Source organism: Peromyscus eremicus, chromosome 7, assembly GCF_949786415.1.
Source record: "Peromyscus eremicus chromosome 7, PerEre_H2_v1, whole genome shotgun sequence".
Classification (NCBI taxonomy): domain Eukaryota; kingdom Metazoa; phylum Chordata; class Mammalia; order Rodentia; family Cricetidae; genus Peromyscus; species Peromyscus eremicus.
In genome coordinates this window covers 14,751,350-14,770,460 of record NC_081422.1, presented here as the reverse complement: position 1 = coordinate 14,770,460, position 19,111 = coordinate 14,751,350, and the positions used below count along the sequence as shown (strand labels likewise).

At 40.0% G+C, this 19,111-nt stretch overlaps 1 protein-coding gene across 1 annotated transcript in view; it reads left to right on the top strand.

Annotated features, from left to right (window-relative positions):
* Positions 1–19,111, top strand: part of Muc16 (mucin 16, cell surface associated) — a 200,071-nt gene that overhangs the window by 28,115 nt on the left and 152,845 nt on the right. The window contains exons 8-10 of the mRNA XM_059267231.1: positions 502–989; positions 18,660–18,784; positions 18,868–18,935. Coding sequence (XP_059123214.1) covers positions 502–989; positions 18,660–18,784; positions 18,868–18,935 — 681 coding nt within the window. The remainder of the gene's footprint in view (positions 1–501; positions 990–18,659; positions 18,785–18,867; positions 18,936–19,111) is intronic.

Sequence of the window (19,111 nt, the reverse complement as noted above, 5' to 3'; positions counted from 1 at the left end):
GACTTTTCTTACATTGAGTACATCAATGCATGAACCAATATCAACAGTCTCCTTAGTTACTCATCCTGCCTCAACCCAACAAGCTTCCAGTTTTTCTGATAGTGGTTTAGACGTAACACCCTCAGTTGGCAAGCATCCTGGAACAGAAACCAGTTCATCTGTGCCAACAGTGACTGTCTTTCCTGGGGCACCAGGTGTAATGACCTCACAATTCACTAATTCCGGGCCATCAACCAGTACATTTCCAACTACAGTTGTGTCTCCTAGTGAACCAAAAAGCACAACTTCATTAACCACCCACCTTGGTGCAGAAACTAATACAACATTTCCTGTCTCAACTGGTTTTCTTCCTTTATTGGAAACCACAGCCTCAGTGCCCATTACACATGGGGTAGATGTTAGTACAACTCTCTTGACTCAGACTGTCTCCCCTGGAGGACCAGAGACGACAAATTTTCCCTTGAACTCCTTTGTGACTGAGGGTAGCAGAAGTGACCTGAGTACAACCTTTTCATCTGGTGCTTCTGAAGGAACAGCCTCTCTCCCAGTCCTCTCTGGGACCGAGACCAGCACCACCATTCTAACTGTAACCCCTGCCCCTGCTTTAGCAGGCACCACAGGCTTAGGGGCTTCCATCTCTTCAGCAGAATCCACTCTGACTATGTCCCCTAGTGTCCCTGGGTTTCCTGGTGCTCCTACAACCAGTAAATCTGGCAATGCAACTTCACAGAGCCTAGAAACCTCAGCATCTGTCACTACAGTTAGACTTCCCAATTTTGTCAGTGGTGTAGTGACCTTGACACCATCAGAGTCCTCAGCAAGCCCACTCACTGACCTGGAAACCACAAGTGAGACTTCTCATTTAGCTATCACAAGTTTAAGACCCACTGGCTCTAAGACCACAACTACACTACATGCAAGTCCTTATGCCCCTCTGACCACATCTAAAATGTCCACATGGTCCTCTGAGAATGTGACTTCAAGACCAGGTAAGCAGAAGTTTTATTATTGTAGTAATATATAATATATGTATATAATATAAATATTTCCTCTTTGTGTGTTTTGGGTATACAGTTCAGTATTGTTAAATGTATAGTGTTATGTAACTATCATTTTTAGTTTCTAGACAGTTTTTAGGTTCCTGTTCATTACTGGCTTTGTGGGGCTTGAATCCAGGACCTCACTTACTTTGCAAATACTGTGCCACTAAGCCATATCCAAAACCCTCCAAACAATTTTAATCACCCAAAACTGAAATTTTGTACCCATTAAGCAACAATTCCTCATTCTACATTCCTCCCAACCATTAGTAACTGTATTCGTTTCCTTGTGTGCTCTATCTGTTATGCAGCTATTGTACACACAGCTGCAGTGGGTTCAAGACTGCAATAGCCATGGCATACCTGGAAGACAGACTTTCATAACACACTACTGCTTCCTTTGACTCTTATATTCTGTCTGTACCCTCTTTCACAATGCTTCCTGAGCCTTAGAATTGATTACTCATTGACTTTTTACTTTATTCATACATTTGTCTTCATTAATAGTATATGTGCATGTGTATGCGTGCATGTGTATGTGTGCATGTGTGTGTTTGGTGTATATACTCAGAGATAAGAAGAGGACATCAGGTACTCTCCTCTGTTACTCTTCACTTTATTCCATTGAGGTAAGATCTTTCACTGAACTTGGAACTAGACTGATAATGAGGAATCCCCAAAGATCCTCCTGTCTCAACTTATATCACAGCTCTGTCTGGTGCTGCAGGTACACACTTGGCCAAGCCCAATTTTTTACATGAGTGCAAGGGATTCGAACTCAGGCTCTCATACTTGCACAGCAAACACTCTCACCCACAGATCCCTCTTCATAGACCCAAGAGCTGGGAGCTTTTTATTAAAATTTTAATTGAGCTTTTTTTCTTCTATTTTTGAGATTATAATATCATTATGTAATTTTCTTTTTTTCTATCCTCCCTCTAAACCCTCCCATAGACCCCTACCTTGCTCTTTTTCAAAGGTATGGATCTTATTTCATTAATTGGTGTCACATGCACACACACACACACACACACACACATATATATTGCTAAATATGATCTACTGAGTCTGTGTAGTATATGTATACTTTCAGGGCTGATCTTTTGGTTTTTACAACCAATAGTGTGCTCTTCCCTGTTTCACTCTCAGTTTTCCTTAGTTACCTGTTGTTCTTTGTGTAGGACTGAGGATTTGTGATCTTTCTCCATCCACTTTAGCATGTCTACCATTGTCCTGGTTCAGCTCATGTTTAGGCAGTGATGTTAGTAAGATATTTTTAGTGTAGCTTCTGACATTACTAACAAACACAGTCTTACAGCCAACTCCCTGATCTTCTGGCTCTTTAAATTCTTCTGCCCCCTCTTCCTCAATGTTCCCAAGCCTTAGGTGCTAGAGTGTTTTGTAGATGTATCCGTTGGAACTGGGCTCCATAACTCTGCATTTTGATTGGTTATTTTTCTTGGAAATTATCTATGTCTGTTGCAAATAGAAGTTTCCTTGATGAGGGGTGAAGACTACACTTATGTGTAGGCATAAGAACAAATGTTTAGATTGTTGTTTAGGATTATGCTGATCTAGTAAATTGGTTGTTGGATGTTTTCCACGGTAGTGGTTTTTTGTATTAGGTTTCCATTACCAAGCATGATTTACCTTTTTGTGCAGGTTCTAAGTCTAAACAGGGAACTGTTGGTTACTACCAAAATATGAATGCCACTACTTGCCCCATCAGGCTATAGTGCAATGTTGGTAGTTGCTGCCATAGGTATTATAGCTGGGTAGGACTGTCTGTTGCATTCCTCCTTTGACATCTTTCCCAGTGCCTTCTGGTACCAAGAAAACTAGTCTTCAATGAGGAGACATTCAAGTCAGTTCAAGCTCAGGATCTTCTGGGCCCTGTGACTGAAGTCCATGGTATCTTCAGCAAATAGGGACATAATTCCACCTCTGGGAGGGAGGGAGTCAACCAAAGAAAATGGCAGTAGTTTGCAATGGAAAATTCTGACCATCAACTCAAAAGGGGGCTTCTATGTATAAAGCTTTTCTTTGATCTATTTAAATTGTTGACCTCTTCTTTATACATAGAATGAATCAAGCAAAAGATAAAATATCAGGATTCAAAAATGAAGACCATCTGAACAAAATAAGCAAGGGGTAGAAAAACAAACAAACAAGGAGTAGAAAAACAAACAAACAAATAAATAATAGAAAAAGGACAGAAAAGGGAATAAGGGATACCATGAAAACACTAAACCTTTGAATTATTGGGGGAAGAATCCCAAGTCAATGTCATAGAACTCTCCAACAAGATCATAGAGGGAAAAAAAAAAAGCTTTTCTTTGAGTTTTCTAATTGAATCATTGGGTTTTTCAACTCCATCTTCATTTCAGTTTGAGTCTTCTTCAATGTTTCTATCTTCTTATTGAATTCTATTTCCATGTACTGGATTGTCTTCTTCATGTCTTGGGCATTAGTCAGGTGTTTAATCTCCTAATTACTTTTTCCTTAATTTAATTAAAATGCTTCTTTGTGTCTTTTTAAAACTCTTTGAATTCTTTGATGAACTTTATGAGTCTTCTTTTGAGTATCCTGGAGTTCTTCTGGGTAATTTTCATTGGCAAACATTTGTACAAGACTATTTTAGGGAGGGAGAGAATATACTGGCTTGTTCTTTTATATTGTTTGTATTTTTGTCATGAGCTCTAGGCATGTGTACTTCTTTTGTTAGTTCTAAGTATTGTATGGATAGAGAAGGCTAGAACAGAAAGGAGGATAAGAAGGTAGGTTAGGCCTAGAAGGTGGAAGTGGCTTTGGTGTAATGAAGTTAGGTGGACAAAGTGGACTGGGCTAATGTCTAGGATGAACCTGGTGGTTTAAGATTTGATTGTGAAGTTAGATCTGGCTGCCAAGAAAGGTTGGATATGGTGTGGGATGATCCTGTGGTTTGGGCGTGGGTAGGTAGAGTTCTAACAGAAGTCTAGAGATTGACCTTGGTTCAGGCAAGGCTGGCCAGACTAGACCAGGGAACTGTATGCAGGTTGCATGCTAGGTCTGGCAGGTTAGGGAGGGTTCATGAATGAGGAAGGTCGTGGAGACTCAGACACTGGAGAAGGATGTGGAAGATCTGGCTGGTTAACATCTTGGTCACTGTTCTGTTGCTGTGAAGAGAGGTCATGACCATGGAAACTCTGATAAAACAGAGCATCTAGTTGGGGCTTGTTTAGAGTTTCAAAGATTTAGTCCCTAATCATTGTGGTGGGGATCATAGAGATCATGTTGATGCAGACAGTCGCTGGAGCAGCAGCGGAAAGCTACATCATAATCTGCAGATAGAGAGACTCTGGGCTTGGCATGGGCTTTTAAAACCTCAAAATTCACCTCCAGTAACATGCTTACTTCAACAATACCATACCTCCTAAACCCTTTTCAAATAGTGTTATTCCCTGTAACTAAGAATTCAAATATATAGCCTGGGAAGATCATTCTTATTGAAACCACCACATTCTACTCCCTGACGCCAATTAGCTTGTAGGAATATCAAAATGCAAAAATTCAGTCCAACTTCAAAAAGTTGGACAACTTCAAGAATCCCCACACTCTATCAGAGTCTCAACATTATTTAAAAGTCCAAAGTTCAAAGTCTCTTCTGATATTCATGTCAATCTCTGAACTGTAACCCCTTGTAAAATCAAAATCAAGAGGTAGATCACTTACTACCAAACTACAGTAGCACAGGATGTATGTTACCATTCCAAAAGGGAGAAAGGGAAAGATAGTGAGGAAATACTAGACTGAATCAAAACCAAAAACCAGCTGGGCAAAGTCTAAACTCTGGAAATCCGTGGCTGATGTCAAAGCACTCTTCAGATGATCAATCCTTTCAGATTTGCTGACTGCATCACACTTCTCTCTCTTGGACTTGTTCCATACCCAGTCTTCAGCTTTCATTGGCATAGTATCCCATGATTGGCATCTCCCACATCTTGGGGTCTCCAACATAACCCAGGCTTCACCTTTACAGCTTCACACAATAGCCTCCCTGAGCTTCCATGAAGGGATACTTCTGACACATGCCTGGCCTTGGTGGCTTTCCTTAGCCCCAGAAGTAGGTTCTATACCCCATTTCCTATATCCTTGACCCTAAAACCAGAACCTTATGGCTGAAAATGCCAAATTCTGCTATTTGCTGGGCCTGGAACGTGGCTCCCTCATTCAATTGCATTTGTATCTGCTTTCTGTTGTTGATGGTTTCCTTCACTTTTTAAGCTTTCCTTTCATTCTTTCTCACAAGTTGTAAACTTACCTGGGCAGGGTCTTGCCTTGAGGTCACCACTCCCTTTATTCCATTTAGCATCAGGCTTCTCTTTAAATATTTATCTTCTTGAACACAGGACTTAGTTCCATTGCATTTTCTGGTGCTCCTTTTCTCCTCAAACTGAATACATTTTGTAGTTTTCCTTGTTCAGTATGCTCCTGTTATTGTAGATCTGCATAAGAGTGACCACTCAATACTAGGTTACCTTGAAATCTCCTCTACCAACACCATTAATCCAAAACTCTTCAATTTAGCCTTAGGCATATGTTTTGGACAAGGGCAGAAAGCAGCCACATTATTCACCAAAATATCACAGGAACAGTCTCTAGGCCACTTACTAATATTCTTCTCCTCTGAAAATTCTTGAGTGGGACACTCACATTCCACATTGCCCTGAGCACCACACTGTCTTCCATGCTTCTACTAGGATGCTTCATTAAGCCCTGCTTAAAGTGTCCAACCAATTTTCTAGTCCAAAGTCCCAAAGTCTTCCATGTCCTATACAAACAGCATTGTCATACCAATCATACTCCACTCTCTGGCACCAACTTCTGTCTTGATCCTTTTCCTTTTCAAGGAGTTCCTTATTTCTTTTCAAGTAGTTCCACTCCCTGGTGAATAAGCATACAAATGTATGATACTATGGGGGTCATTCTTTTTCAAATCACCACAGGTAGAGAGGTTGGATGTGGTGCAAAAGGGACCTATTGTGGAAGTTAGGGTGGGTCCTGGTGGAATCCTAGAGGTAGTTTGCAGTGCAGGCATGGTTGACCAGACTAGGCTGGAGAACTGCGTGAACCTGGGCTAGAGCCTGCAGAAGGTGAGAATAGAGGATGTCAGGGATATTCACTGGACTAAACCGTGAAGAAGACAATGAGAGATCTTGAGCTGTGAGTTCTTGCATCAGTTGGATGTGATGTCTACAAGCCTCAGCCTTTTCCGTTCTGTACATTGCATCCATGTGTCTGGCCATACCAGCCTTATATCCATTTTGCCATAGTCCACATCCTCCTTCCTTCAGGGATACTGCATGTACTGTTCTTGGAATTCTGGGGTTTTGTTTTAGTTTTTGTAATTTTCTTTTTCTCAAAAGTCTGTGATTTTTCATAGACCATAAATTTCTTCCATGAATAAATTTTATATGCAGCCAATCTGTATTCTATTTGCTCATATCTTCCTTTTGCATTTTGATTTTTTTATAAGTTTTTATCATTTCTCTAAGGAAATTTCCTAACCATAGGATTAATTTTTTCTCTCTTGTGTTTTTCTTTCCATCTCTTCATTTTTTCCCCCTTTTTTAACTGATGAGTTTATTATGAGTACAAGTGGGGGCTTATTTATAAGATCATAAACAACTTATAAGTTTTTATAAAGCTGAAGAAAATGTCTCCTCCAGCAAATATTAACTGCCTATTAATCCTCATAGAGGGATGGGGCCTCATGAACTCCCCACATCCAAACAACCATTCCTCAAGTAGAAACAGGGCATTGAGAGAATACACCTGACCTCCTGCAAATCTACCATGGGTCATTGACAGACCTCACCTCTTACAATAATCCCATCTTCTGTGAGCACAAGACTACAAAAGCCTCATCATGTCTTGAATATAGCATTTCTCAATGCTCCATATTCTTTCTAAACCTTCCACAATTTTCAGTGAGTTTTGGAGGGCATAATTCAGATATCCAATTTGGGGCTGAATATTCGATCATCACTTATTCTCATCATTTTGACCAGTTCTGAGTCTTTACTGTTACCACTGTCCATTGAAACCCTTATGTGATATTGCCCAGATCTGAAAATAAAAAGTCTTAGTCCTTTCTCAAGTCAATGAAATGTCAATGACTTATCACCTTTAGACATTCTGGGCTGAAAATTCAGGATCCCTCTTTAAAGGAAATCATACATCCACTGTGAAGTTCCACCCTCTCCCTCTAGTTAGGCAAAAAGATTCTGGGTAAGATATTGTAGACTTTATCTACTGAACACTGTGGCTATGAAACAGTATTAATCTTCCCCTCACATCCAGCAGCTCAGTACTAAAACAGAAATTTGATTTTCTTTATCTCTCTCTCTCATACAACACACACATACACACACACACACACACACACACACACAGAGAGAGAGAGAGAGAGAGAGAGAGAGAGAGAGAGAGAGAGAGAGAGAGAGAGAGAGAGAGAGAGAGACTGACTCATGGTTATATTCACTTTCCCTCTCTCTCCTCTCCAGCTACAAGTACCCATCCAGAATTGGTGCCATTCACTTTCAACTTGACAATCACCAACCTGCCTTATACTACAGAAATGGGGTACCCAGGCTCCATACATGTCAACAAAACAGAGAAGGCCTTGAACTACCTGGTAATGTGAAACATGCATACTATGGCTTTCTTTTTCTTCACCCCAATCTCATGGATCTCTCACTCATCCTTTTGGCTTACCCCCAGCTCCGATCATTGTTCAAGAATACCAGCATTGGTTCTGGCTACTCTGGCTGCAGACTGACCTTGATAAGGTGAGCCTTCCTGCCTTTATATCACAGAGGACTTCTCTGTCATGGTCAAATTCATCTGGGGTTAAGATGGGAATATCACATGCAGAAGGTAAGGAACATAAAGGAATGAAGCCCTCCAGGAATTCAGACATGGGAGACGCTGTCTTTAATTTAGTGCATGAGAGACAGGACTTCCTGAAAGAAGAGGCTTCCATGGAACTTATTTGTATGAAAAAAAATTATGTAGAGCATTGAGGCTCACTGATCAGAAAAAGTGATACTGAATCACTTAGCAATCACAGAATTCTTCATTTCATGCTACACTCTGTGACTTAGCAACCATAACTTTCTTCCTGCAAAAGTTCCACTATATAGAGAGGGCAGTGGTTACACAAACATGAAACCATAAACCAGGGCAAAGAGACCATTAATTCTACACAGAGGCTAAAAAAACCTAGTAATGGAGTTTTAGCTTGACCCTGAGCTGGGTGGAGGCTTTCTACAGATGATGTTGCTTGAGTCATACTTTGACAGTGCATGTACAGTAAGCAGAGGAAGCAGAGGAAAATAAACTATTTCATGGTTGGTTCATCATAAGTAATACAGGGCGTAAGAGTTGGAAATACATTTCTTGGTCCTCTTCTTCCTCCTCCTCATTTTATTTGTTTTCTTTTTCTTCCTCCTTTACATCTGTTCTATCTCTTGTTCCTCCTTCTTTTCTAGCCCCTCCCCTCCATAGAAAAATCTCTATGCTATTAAAGAATAGGGTGTAGCAGAGTGAATGAAGAATGAAGGAATGAAAAAAATGAAGAAAGGAAAAGAGAAGAGGGAAGTATGTTAGAAAGGAGAAGAAAGAGGAAATGATAAAGAATAATAGAGAAAATAGAAAAAAAGAAAGAAAAGAAGTAGAAAGGAAGAGAGGGAAATAAAAGGAAGGAAAAGGGAAGAGAGAAATGTAGATGATGGAAAGAAAGATGTTCCAAGAAGTCTTGGAGTAACTTTTAACATAATAGGAAGTGCTGATAGTTGTCATGATAGATGTGAACCAAATAACTGAAGGAAAAAAATGAGAGCAAGAGAAAAAAATTTGAACCAACTTTTCTAGATCTAACCCACTTTATAAAGTAGGAGACCTAGAGAAAGAGGACTTAAAAAAAATGTGACTGAGAAAGTAGACATAGTCCATTAAAAAGACATGCATAAAGCCAGGAGGGACTCAACTTGAGGAGGATATGCACAATTTTCTCATATCTCTAGATGACCCATTCCCATATGCTCATCACCCTAGGTCAGAAAAGAATGGAGCAGCCACTGGAGTGGATACTATTTGTACCTACTATCATGACCCCATGAGTCCTCCCCTGGACAGGAAGCAGTTGTATCAAGAAGTGGCCCAGCTGACGAATGGTATCTCCAAGCTGGGTCCCTACATCCTGGACAGAGACAGTCTCTATGTCAACGGTGAGTATCTTTGTTAGAATGGGGGTCTCCTTTAGTGTTAGTTTTCATTGCTCTAAAAAAGTAACAGACTCAGTTTAAACAAGAAAAGGGTTTTATGGCCCATAGTTTCAGAAGTTTCAGCCCTGGCTAATTAGTTCCTATATTATTTATTAACTTTCCTCATCAGTGTGACAAAATACCTGATGAATGCAGCTTACTGGAGAAAAGGCATCTGTAGCTCACAGTTCTAGAGTACCATCAATCATGGCAGTGACATCATGTCAGCAGCTTGAAGCTGCTGGTCACATCATATCTGCAGTCAGAAAGCAGAGTGAGATGAATCCTGGCGCTGAGTTCATATCTTCTCTGTTTTTGTTCAGTCTGAGACTCCTGCTCACTAGATGGTGCCATCCACATTCAGTGTGTGTTTTCCCACCTCAAAGTGGGAAATCTTTCTGGAAACGCCTTCATGGACACACATATCTGTTTCCATATGATTCTAAATCTAGTCCAATTAATAAAGATTATTCATTGTAGTTTCATTACTTGTAGGCCTGTGGCAAGGTAGAAATATGGTGGAAGGCATAAAATGGGTAATCTGCTCTTTTATTGGATCCAGGAAGCAAGAGATTTGGGGAATGCAATATACCCTTCCATGCCATGAAACAAGTGACCTAGTTTCTCCAGTGAGCCCCCACCTCTGCTAATAATTCACTCAGTTATTAGCTGATCCATTGATTACTAAGGGCTGTGGAAGTATACAGCAGGTAGCAACTAGTGTTTGACAAGTCGACCCACCAGAAGTATTAACTCCCTAATGGGGATCCCCATCTGGCAAAGCCATGTGGTCACTGGCTGTGGAAACCGGTTGTTTTCTGTCTGTAACTGTCTCAGGTGCCACTGCTATACCTCCCTATAAGAACAGTTGTGGGGTGCTTGCCACTGCTCTTTGGTAGTGTGTTTTACATATCTGGGCACACACTTTGCTGTAGATTTCTGTTTAAGCTTTATAATTCTGATGAACAGAAATCTTACCAGAATATTCTTCTTTACTGACACAGGGAGGTAACAGTGTTCTTAAGTCTCAAAGACAGCCTTTTACACATTTTGCAAAGATGTTAGAACAAGTCCAAAACAGACTAAGGTGCCCCTACAGAGAATACGCAAAGACTAAATCCCAGGTGTTGTTTGCTGAGAAATCAAGGCCAGGCTGTTTACATTGAGACATAGTCCTTGCAGTAGTTCTCTTTCTGCATGTACCCTGACCACTCAAGGTTCAGCCAATTGTTTAACATCTGGGATCCCTCACCAACTTAGAGTTATGTGCATGGGTCAATGTGACATTGCTTGCTTAAGAGAAACTATGTGACTTATCTTGTGTTTTGAGAATGGGTAGAGCCCTGAAAATGTAACTTCTAATTGTCCAGAGTTTGGTTGTGAGGGAGCAGCAGCGGCAGTGTGGAGACAGACAGCTGTGTAGAGCTATGTGAGAGCTGCTCCAGAATGTGAGTGGTGGTGGTGGTGGTGGTGGTGGTGGTGGTGGTGGTGGTGTGTGTGTGTGTGTGTGTGTGTGTGTGTGTGTGAGAGAGAGAGAGAGAGAGAGAGAGAGAGAGCTGTGTGAAGGAGATACTGCTGCATAGAGCGGCTGTGCCTAGGAAGTGTGTAAAGTGCTGTATGGTGAGAGAGCTATGTAAATGAGATGTTTAACTGTGGCTGGGTGGAGATTTGTAACTGTGGAGGCAAGGAAGATGAAACTGTATAGAAAAGAGATGTAGAAGAGAAATGTTCTTAAAAGAAAGATGTGTAGCCATGTGAAAATGTATTTATGTAAAGATACGTACCTGTATGCAGTAGTTTGGAGATATGTAGCTGTGTGGAGACAGAGTCAGAGACCATTCTTAAGATAGTAAAAGAGAAAGTTAACATCAGAAAGCATGTGTGTGCCCTTACTTCACCAGTCATAGATAGATTGAAACTTATTCTTAATTACCCTCAGATAAAAAAGTTTCTTATCCCTCACTACTCTAAGGCATCCCTTTTATTACCCTGAGCTGATCATGGGAGCTGATCTCTCATGGTCCGTGTTATTTGATGAAGTTAGCACTCTTGCAATCCAATCACCTTTCTACAGTTTCACCAATTGGGGACCAAGCCTTCAACACATGAGCTTTCTGGAGGACACTTCAGATCCTAAACATCATTTAGTTAGTGACTTTTTTATGCCAATAGCTCATTAGAGGGGATGATTTTGGAATGTCTATGTCTGGAGACATATCTATGTCACTACTCAAAGGGTGTTAATATTTTTTGTTAGGTATAGGTAAGTGGATGCTGGTAAGTATCCCAAAGGTACAGTATAGTCACCTAATATTTATTAAATTATGTTAATAGTCTCAACCTTGAGAAATTATTGTACATAAACTTTCCATTTTCATCTTTTATTGTTTGAGAATTTGTTGTAACTCTGGTAGAAGCCTAATATTTCTTAGATGGCTCATTTTGTAATGTTTAACCCACCAAAGAAATCCAAGTCCTTTTCTACTTCATCTCTTTGGATTAAATATTTCCTGCTGTTTCTCCTTCTCTTCATCTTCCTCCTGTTCTTCCTTTTTGTACCCCTCCTCCTCTTCCTTTTTCTACTATTCACGTCCTTCTCCTCCTCCTCCTGTTTATTGTCTTCTCTTTCTCCTCTTTCCCATTCTTGCTATCGTCTCCTCCTCCTATACCTCTCCCTTCTCTTCTACCCCTTTCTCCTCTTTTTCCCCTTCTCCTACTCTTTTTGATCCTCTTGTTTCTCCATTGTGTTCTCCCAGTTCATTTCTTTCTCCTGTTCCTCTTCCTTCCCTTATTGCCTTTCTTCCCCCCCACATTCTCCTTCTTTTCTCCTTAATATAAGATCTCAATTAGAGTAGCAGATGATGGGGAAGTTGGGAGTGATGGATGATGCTGTGGTTAAGTGCTTCCTATTTGCCTGACAGTGACTTCATTCTCCTTCCCTTCATCATATGAGCCTAGTTCTCAGGCTCTGTGGAGCATCTCAAGCAACTGCAACTCCCAGAAACATTGCCACCCTTAGTAAAATATATACTGAATCATGACTAGATATCAACAGAAAAATTGTCACAGGAAGGCTCTGTCAAGAACAAAAAATTAATAGCGGCTCATGTTTTTCAAAAGGATCCTGTGTGGTGAGAATTTTGTAATCATATTAATCTTATCAAAACTTTTTGAGTTGTTACCCTCATTTTTTTTTTTACCAAGAACCATTGTACATTCATTTGACTAAGATAATGACTATAAAGCATGCCAGAATGAGGATTTCACCAACATACACTCTTGAAAACCACAGACAAAGCGATGAACCATCCAAACAGAGCAAGCCCCAAACATCTGGACAGGTAGTCTCTAGCCTAATAATCCAGCCTAATTCATGGTTAGTTATTTACTCCCTTATATCCACTTGGAGATTACCTTCATATATAATATGAAATACATATTTCACTGTATTATTTAGAGTAATACTGTATTGTGTCCAGAAGATAGTTTTCTGTTACTGCGACAAAATACCCCGATCCAGAGGCAGTAGACATCTGCAGCAAAACAGTATTTTTCAGATATTACAGGAATGTTGCACATATGAACTCACAGTTATTGTGACTACATGCATAAGATCACAACAGCTGAAATACCATCATGGATGGGGAAGTCAAATTTGTGTTGTCCATGCACATGGGTGTGGGGCCATCAGCTGGGGTTTGGTTGACTTAAAGTTCATGTCCCTAAAGAAAATTGACTCTTTCTTCCTTAACATCAACTGTCAATAGTGTCTCAAGTAGGATTTGGAGCTCATGCCCTTAGAAGGAAGGATTGATTTTGTCTTACACTTCAAGATACAGCCCATCATGGCAGGGAAGTCAATGCACAGAAGTTTGAAGCAACTAGTTGAATCATATCTACAGTCATTAGAGAGAGGAGAGAAAAAAATGGTACTCAGCTAGCTTTTTACTTTCTATATACTTCAGAATATCTGCCCAGGAAATGGAATCACTCACATTTAGAGTGGGTCTTCCCATCTCAATTAATCTAATCAAATAATCCTTTAAGGGCATGCCCATAGGCTAACCTAGGCTACATAAACCCGCACAGGTATGCCACCAGGCTGGCCTCCTATGACAATATATCCTGTCAAGTTGACAGTGTAAAAAATCATAGAAAGTTTACTTCAAAATTTGGGCTAACAAAAAGCATTTTTTCACAGTATGAATACTGTGTAGTATCAGGTTATTTGTGTGTGTGTGTGTGTGTGTGTGTGTGTGTGTGTGTGTGTGTGTGTGTGTGACGACTGACAAGCCAGGGAATCTCTCCAGGCTTTATTGTTTATTTACAAAAATTAGTGAAAATATAGATGTAAGATTACTTTGAAAGTCAAATGAGGTAATACAGGAAAAAACTGGAAATTTTCAGAGCTTTGTGTAGATCTGATCTATGTTTAGATAGAATATCTAACTTTTAGATAGAATATCAGAAATGGAATCAATGATCCAGAAAAGTAGTCATGGGAAGTTCTTTTCTTGGCCTTCTCCTCCTTTTTTCCTCCTGTTCCTCTTCCTTATCCTCCCCCCTCCTTCCCCTCCTTATCTTCTTTATCCTCCAGGGAAATAGTAATGAGAAGCTCTTTTCTTGGCTTTCTCTTTCCCTTCATTTTCTTCCTAGGGTGTAGCTCAGAGGTGGGTCACTTGCCTAGTATGCACAAAGCTCTAGGTTCAATCTTCAATATGCACACACACCAAAAAACCCTTCTCCAGTTTCTGTCAAATCCAATGTTAGCAATTACATTTGAGGCCCCATTTTTTCACCTTTAAAGCATCTTATTCCTTTCATCAAAATTTCCCCAGTTTCTCAAGCCATATCTCTCCTCTCTTTCTCTATCTGCATGTATTTGTGTGTGTGTATTCCACAGTACATGTGTAGAAGTCAGAAGACAACATCAGGTGCTAATCCTGCCTTGTTTGAGACATGATGTCTTTTTTATTCATCACTATATACTTCAGGATAGCTGACCCATGAACTACTTGAGATTCTCCTCTCTCTACTTCCCATATCACTGTAGGATACCAAGTTTAGAGACATTTAGGCTACATGCTGAGCTTTTATGTGGGATCTAAGCATATAATTTTAGGTCATCACACTTGAATGATCTAGTTTCATTTCTGTAATTGTTGAATACCTTAACCAAAAGCAATTTTAGAGAAGAAAGGGTCTGTGTTACAGTTCCACATCATATTCCATCCCTGAGAGAAATCAAGGTAGAAATTGAAGTCAGGCCTCCTCCTTCTATTCTTCCTGTTTCTCTTTCCTTCTCTCATTCCCACTCCTTCTCCTTCCCCACCCTTTCCCCTTCTTATCTCCTTTATCCTCCTTCTCCATAAAAACATTTGCAGAAAGTTTTTTTTTTTTTTTTTTTTTTTTTTTTTTTTTTTTTTTTTTTTGGCCTCCTCCTCCTTTTCCTCCTGGAGTGAAGCTCAGAGGCAGGTAACTTGCATAGTTTGCACAAGGATCTAGGTTTGTCTTTATATCAAGAGATATCCCTGTTTGGAATATTCCTGTGGGTATCCTATCTCTAACCAGAAAGCATACATTATAGCCAATGAAATGAGGTAGAAAATGTGGAGGATGCTTCTTGCTGGCTGGCAGGTAGGCTTCCTCTTAACTAGGTTTCTTACACAGCCCAGGACTACCACTTGCCTAGGAATGGGGCTGCCCACAGTGGGATGCATCTTCCTGCATAAATTAATCAAGACAATCCCCAGGAGACATACCCACAGGTCAATCTGACCTAGGTAATTCCCCAGTTGTTATTCACTTCCTAGATAATTCTAGACTGTATCAAGTTGACAGTGAAAGCCATCCAGGACTTACAGTAACACTTTTACTACTGAGCCATCTTTACAAATCTCCATTTCTCTATTTTTATTCCCACATATCTCTCCCACAATATACCATAATTTTATCAATTCTATGTTATGAGTAATATACATACACTAAGGTAGTATCATAAAATTTTGTTAAGAAAAAAGAAACTAAGTGAGCAAAGATAGATTTAAATTATCTTCCCAGACAGAGAAAAAATAAATATGCTTAGAGCACACACTCATTCATAAATATGTTTTTATCTTTGTAACATATGAAATATTATTGCTGTGATATAGTATCACCCCATCAAAACACAGATAATTGTTATTATTGTATATTTTTTTAATTTTGAAATTATTTTTCATTTTATTTTTATTTGTTTTTTTTTTTGGACAGTTTCAGACATATATGATGTCTTCTGTTTACTTTAACCCTGTACTCTCTCTTACCTCCCTCCACTCTTTTTCTTCCTTCCTCCCCCTTACAGGTCCCTTTCCCACATTCATGTCTTTTTTTGTTTTATTTTGTGATCCACTGATTTTAAACAGGACTATATGTGCAGCCCCACATTTGGGACTCTGCATTGGTGATGGGTGGGCTTACCATCTAGTACATAACTGAAAGCAATGACTATTCTTCTCCCAGACTTTATCAGTTGCCAAAAATTCATTGAGGAGAGAAAGGGCTCCATGAGAGTTTCCTTGATTCATGTTTGATGTTGACAGGCCCGGTGCAGACAGCCACACTGCTGTAAGATTATATTTGAAACAATTATATCATGCCCTAAATTTTTTATTTTCTTTTTTTCTTTAAGAAATGTTTTATTCATTTTACATACCAACCAGATCCCCATCTCATCCCTCCTCCTGCTCCTCCTCCAGATTTACCCCCCAACCCATCCCCCATCCTCTCCTCCAAAAAGGTAAGGCCTCCCGTGGGGAGTCAGCAGAGCCTGGTACATTCAGTTGAGGCAGGTCCAAGCCCCTCCCCACTGCATCATGGCTGTGCAAGGTGTCCTGCCTTAGGTAATGGACTCAAAATAGCCAGCTCACGCACCAGGGATAGATCCTCATCTCACTGCTAGGGGGCCCCTTAAACACACAAAGCTATATAATTGTCTCGCTTGTGCAGAGGGCCTAGTCCAGTCCCATTCCCCTACTCCAGTAATCAGATTGGTGAATACCCTAACTGTCACCATAGATCCTTCATCCAGTAACCAACTGATAGAAGCAGAAGCAGAGATCCACAGCCAAGCACCAGGCTAAGTCCCAGAAATCCAGTCAAAGAGAGGGAAGAGGGATTCTATGACCTAGGGGCATCAAGATCATGATGGGAAAATCTATACAGACAACCAAACCAAGATAGTGGGAACTCATAAACTTTAGACCAACAACTGTGGTGCCCTGAGTATTTAAATAAAAGTTTTATTTATTTATTTGTTTGTTTGTTTGTTTGTGTTTGTGTGGACATGCATGTCCTCATATACATGTTGAAATTAAAGTAATACTGTGGGAGTCAGTTCTCTCCTTCTACCATGTGGGTCCAAAGTATTGAACTCAAAAGGCCAGGCTTGGTGGAAAGTACTTTTAGTCAATGAACCATCTTTCCAGCTATATTATTATGTATTGTTTTAGTAAAATTATTGGTGATGATAGTTATCATGACTATTATCACAGGACAAGGCACATAATAAGGGCCAAGTAAGATGCAGTCATTACTCCTTATATATGTAAGTCTCAGAATGTTTCATAATGACTTTGACTTCCAGGTCTACCCTCTTTTCATCTCTTGTGCTTACATAACAGTCCCTTATCATTAATCTTTCTTTCCTATTTGCAGGTTATAACCATCAGTACTGGACCCCTACCACAAGCAGTGAGTACTCAAAACTGTGATGTCCCAATATCTCTAGGACCCCCTTCCCTAGAATCAACTCCATAAAAGAAAAATGTACAATATCATTCCCATAAGTTCTCCAGAGCAGCTCCATCAACCCTTCCTTTCTGCATCGCCTACTCCAAACTCTACAGCTAAGAACAATGACTCTAGAGTTTTTGATACTGCCACACTGCTTTGTATGGTATCTGCTCTTCACTCAGCCTATTCTGCACAGTCTATGGTTGGGCCACCCCAGACATTAGTTTGTTCTTTTAGTACCCTAACCTTGGTCCAACCACAGTACTTTACACTAGCTACTTATGCAGGCCGACTATCTCTGATTTCTCAATTTCCAAATCTCACCTCAAGGATCTGAAAGACTTTTCCAGACTACCTTCTATTACTAACCCTTTCTTTACATTCACATCTGGCCCTTTTTTTCTTTTCCTCTCATCATGATGACTAATTGTTTGCTTGTTTCTTCTATGGAATTTACTTCTACTTTATTCACTCCTCATGTATTTATCACCTACTTCATACTCACTTTTTATTTATAGATTGAATGATTGAATTCATGAATAATCAATCTGCATATGTTCATGTATGAATTATATTTGAATATTAGAAAACTATTCTGGATCATAGTCATGATTGTGATTATTGTCCTATCTCTTTATTTTTCCCAAACATGGGCATAGGGTCTACTAAGACTCCAGGCATCTGCCACAGAGATAAATTCTGTCAAACTGAAGCCCTTGGGCAGGCTTGGGGCACACAATCCAACCTTATGCTATAGGGGCTACAAAAATATAGTACAGTGACTGTATCACTTTAGCTTCAGAAATAAATATCTTTGTCTGGGGAAATGGATCAGTGGGTAAAAGCACTTACTGTGAAAAGTCAGGTGTGACCCCAGCACTATGGGAGGCAGGAATGGGAAGATCCCTGGGGCTTACTGGTTGCAAGCCTACCTCCAAAATCAGTGAGACCCTGTCACAAAGAAATCAGAAAGACACAGAACAAAACACTGCAGGGCTTTTCTGGCCTCCATGCATGCCTAGGTACGCGCACCTGCACACACACACACCTTGCACATACATCACACACATACAACACACTTGCACACCAGTAAGTAAATAAATGAATAAATAACTCATACCCACATGCATTGTCTGGTCAAAATACATAAATAGCCCAAGTATATGTGAGCATGTTAATTGATAAAAATAAATACAGTATATCTATGCAGTCAGATATTATTAGGCCTAAAAAGAAGGAAATTCTCACATTTAACATAGATAATATTGAGAATATCCTCACAAAAAGAGAAATGCTATATGATTTTTCTCATGAGAGGTATAGAATAGTAAAATTCATATAAACCAAGAGTACCAATAGTGGTTGCTACAGGTTAGAGAAGGACAAATGGGAGCTGTTTAATTACTTAGAGTTTTAGTTTTGTAAGATGAGAAGATTCTGAAGACTGGTTACACAGCAGCTAAGTTCAACCATTCCTTTGACTATAGCCATCTGGGTTACGATGCATATTAAACTTCCCACTTCCTCTTTTCTGCTACAGGTACAACCCCATCTCTGGGACACTTCACCCTCAACTTCACTATAACCAACCTGCGCCATAGAGAGGGCATGGGATCCCAAGGATCTGAAATATTCAACAGCACAGAGAGAATCTTGAATCGATTGGTCAGAACTCTCTCACACTCACCCTGTCCAATCTCAGTCTTGTACCTCTTGGCCCCTTAGATCATCTTCTCTTTTGTCCATAGCTCAAGCCCATGTTCGAGAATACCAGTATCGGGCACCTTTATTCTGGTTGTAGACTGATCTCGCTGAGGTAAGAACTTCATAGTTGTTATGCAGGGCATGTAGAAAATCACCATGAGATAACTCCTAACTCCTTGCTCCTAGTGTTCTAGGAGAAGGTGACCTCCAACTTTTCTCCAGTCCTTTCTCTTTCAGACTGAAAAGTGTAGACTCCATTTCCTTTCACAAGACAATGATGTTTCATTT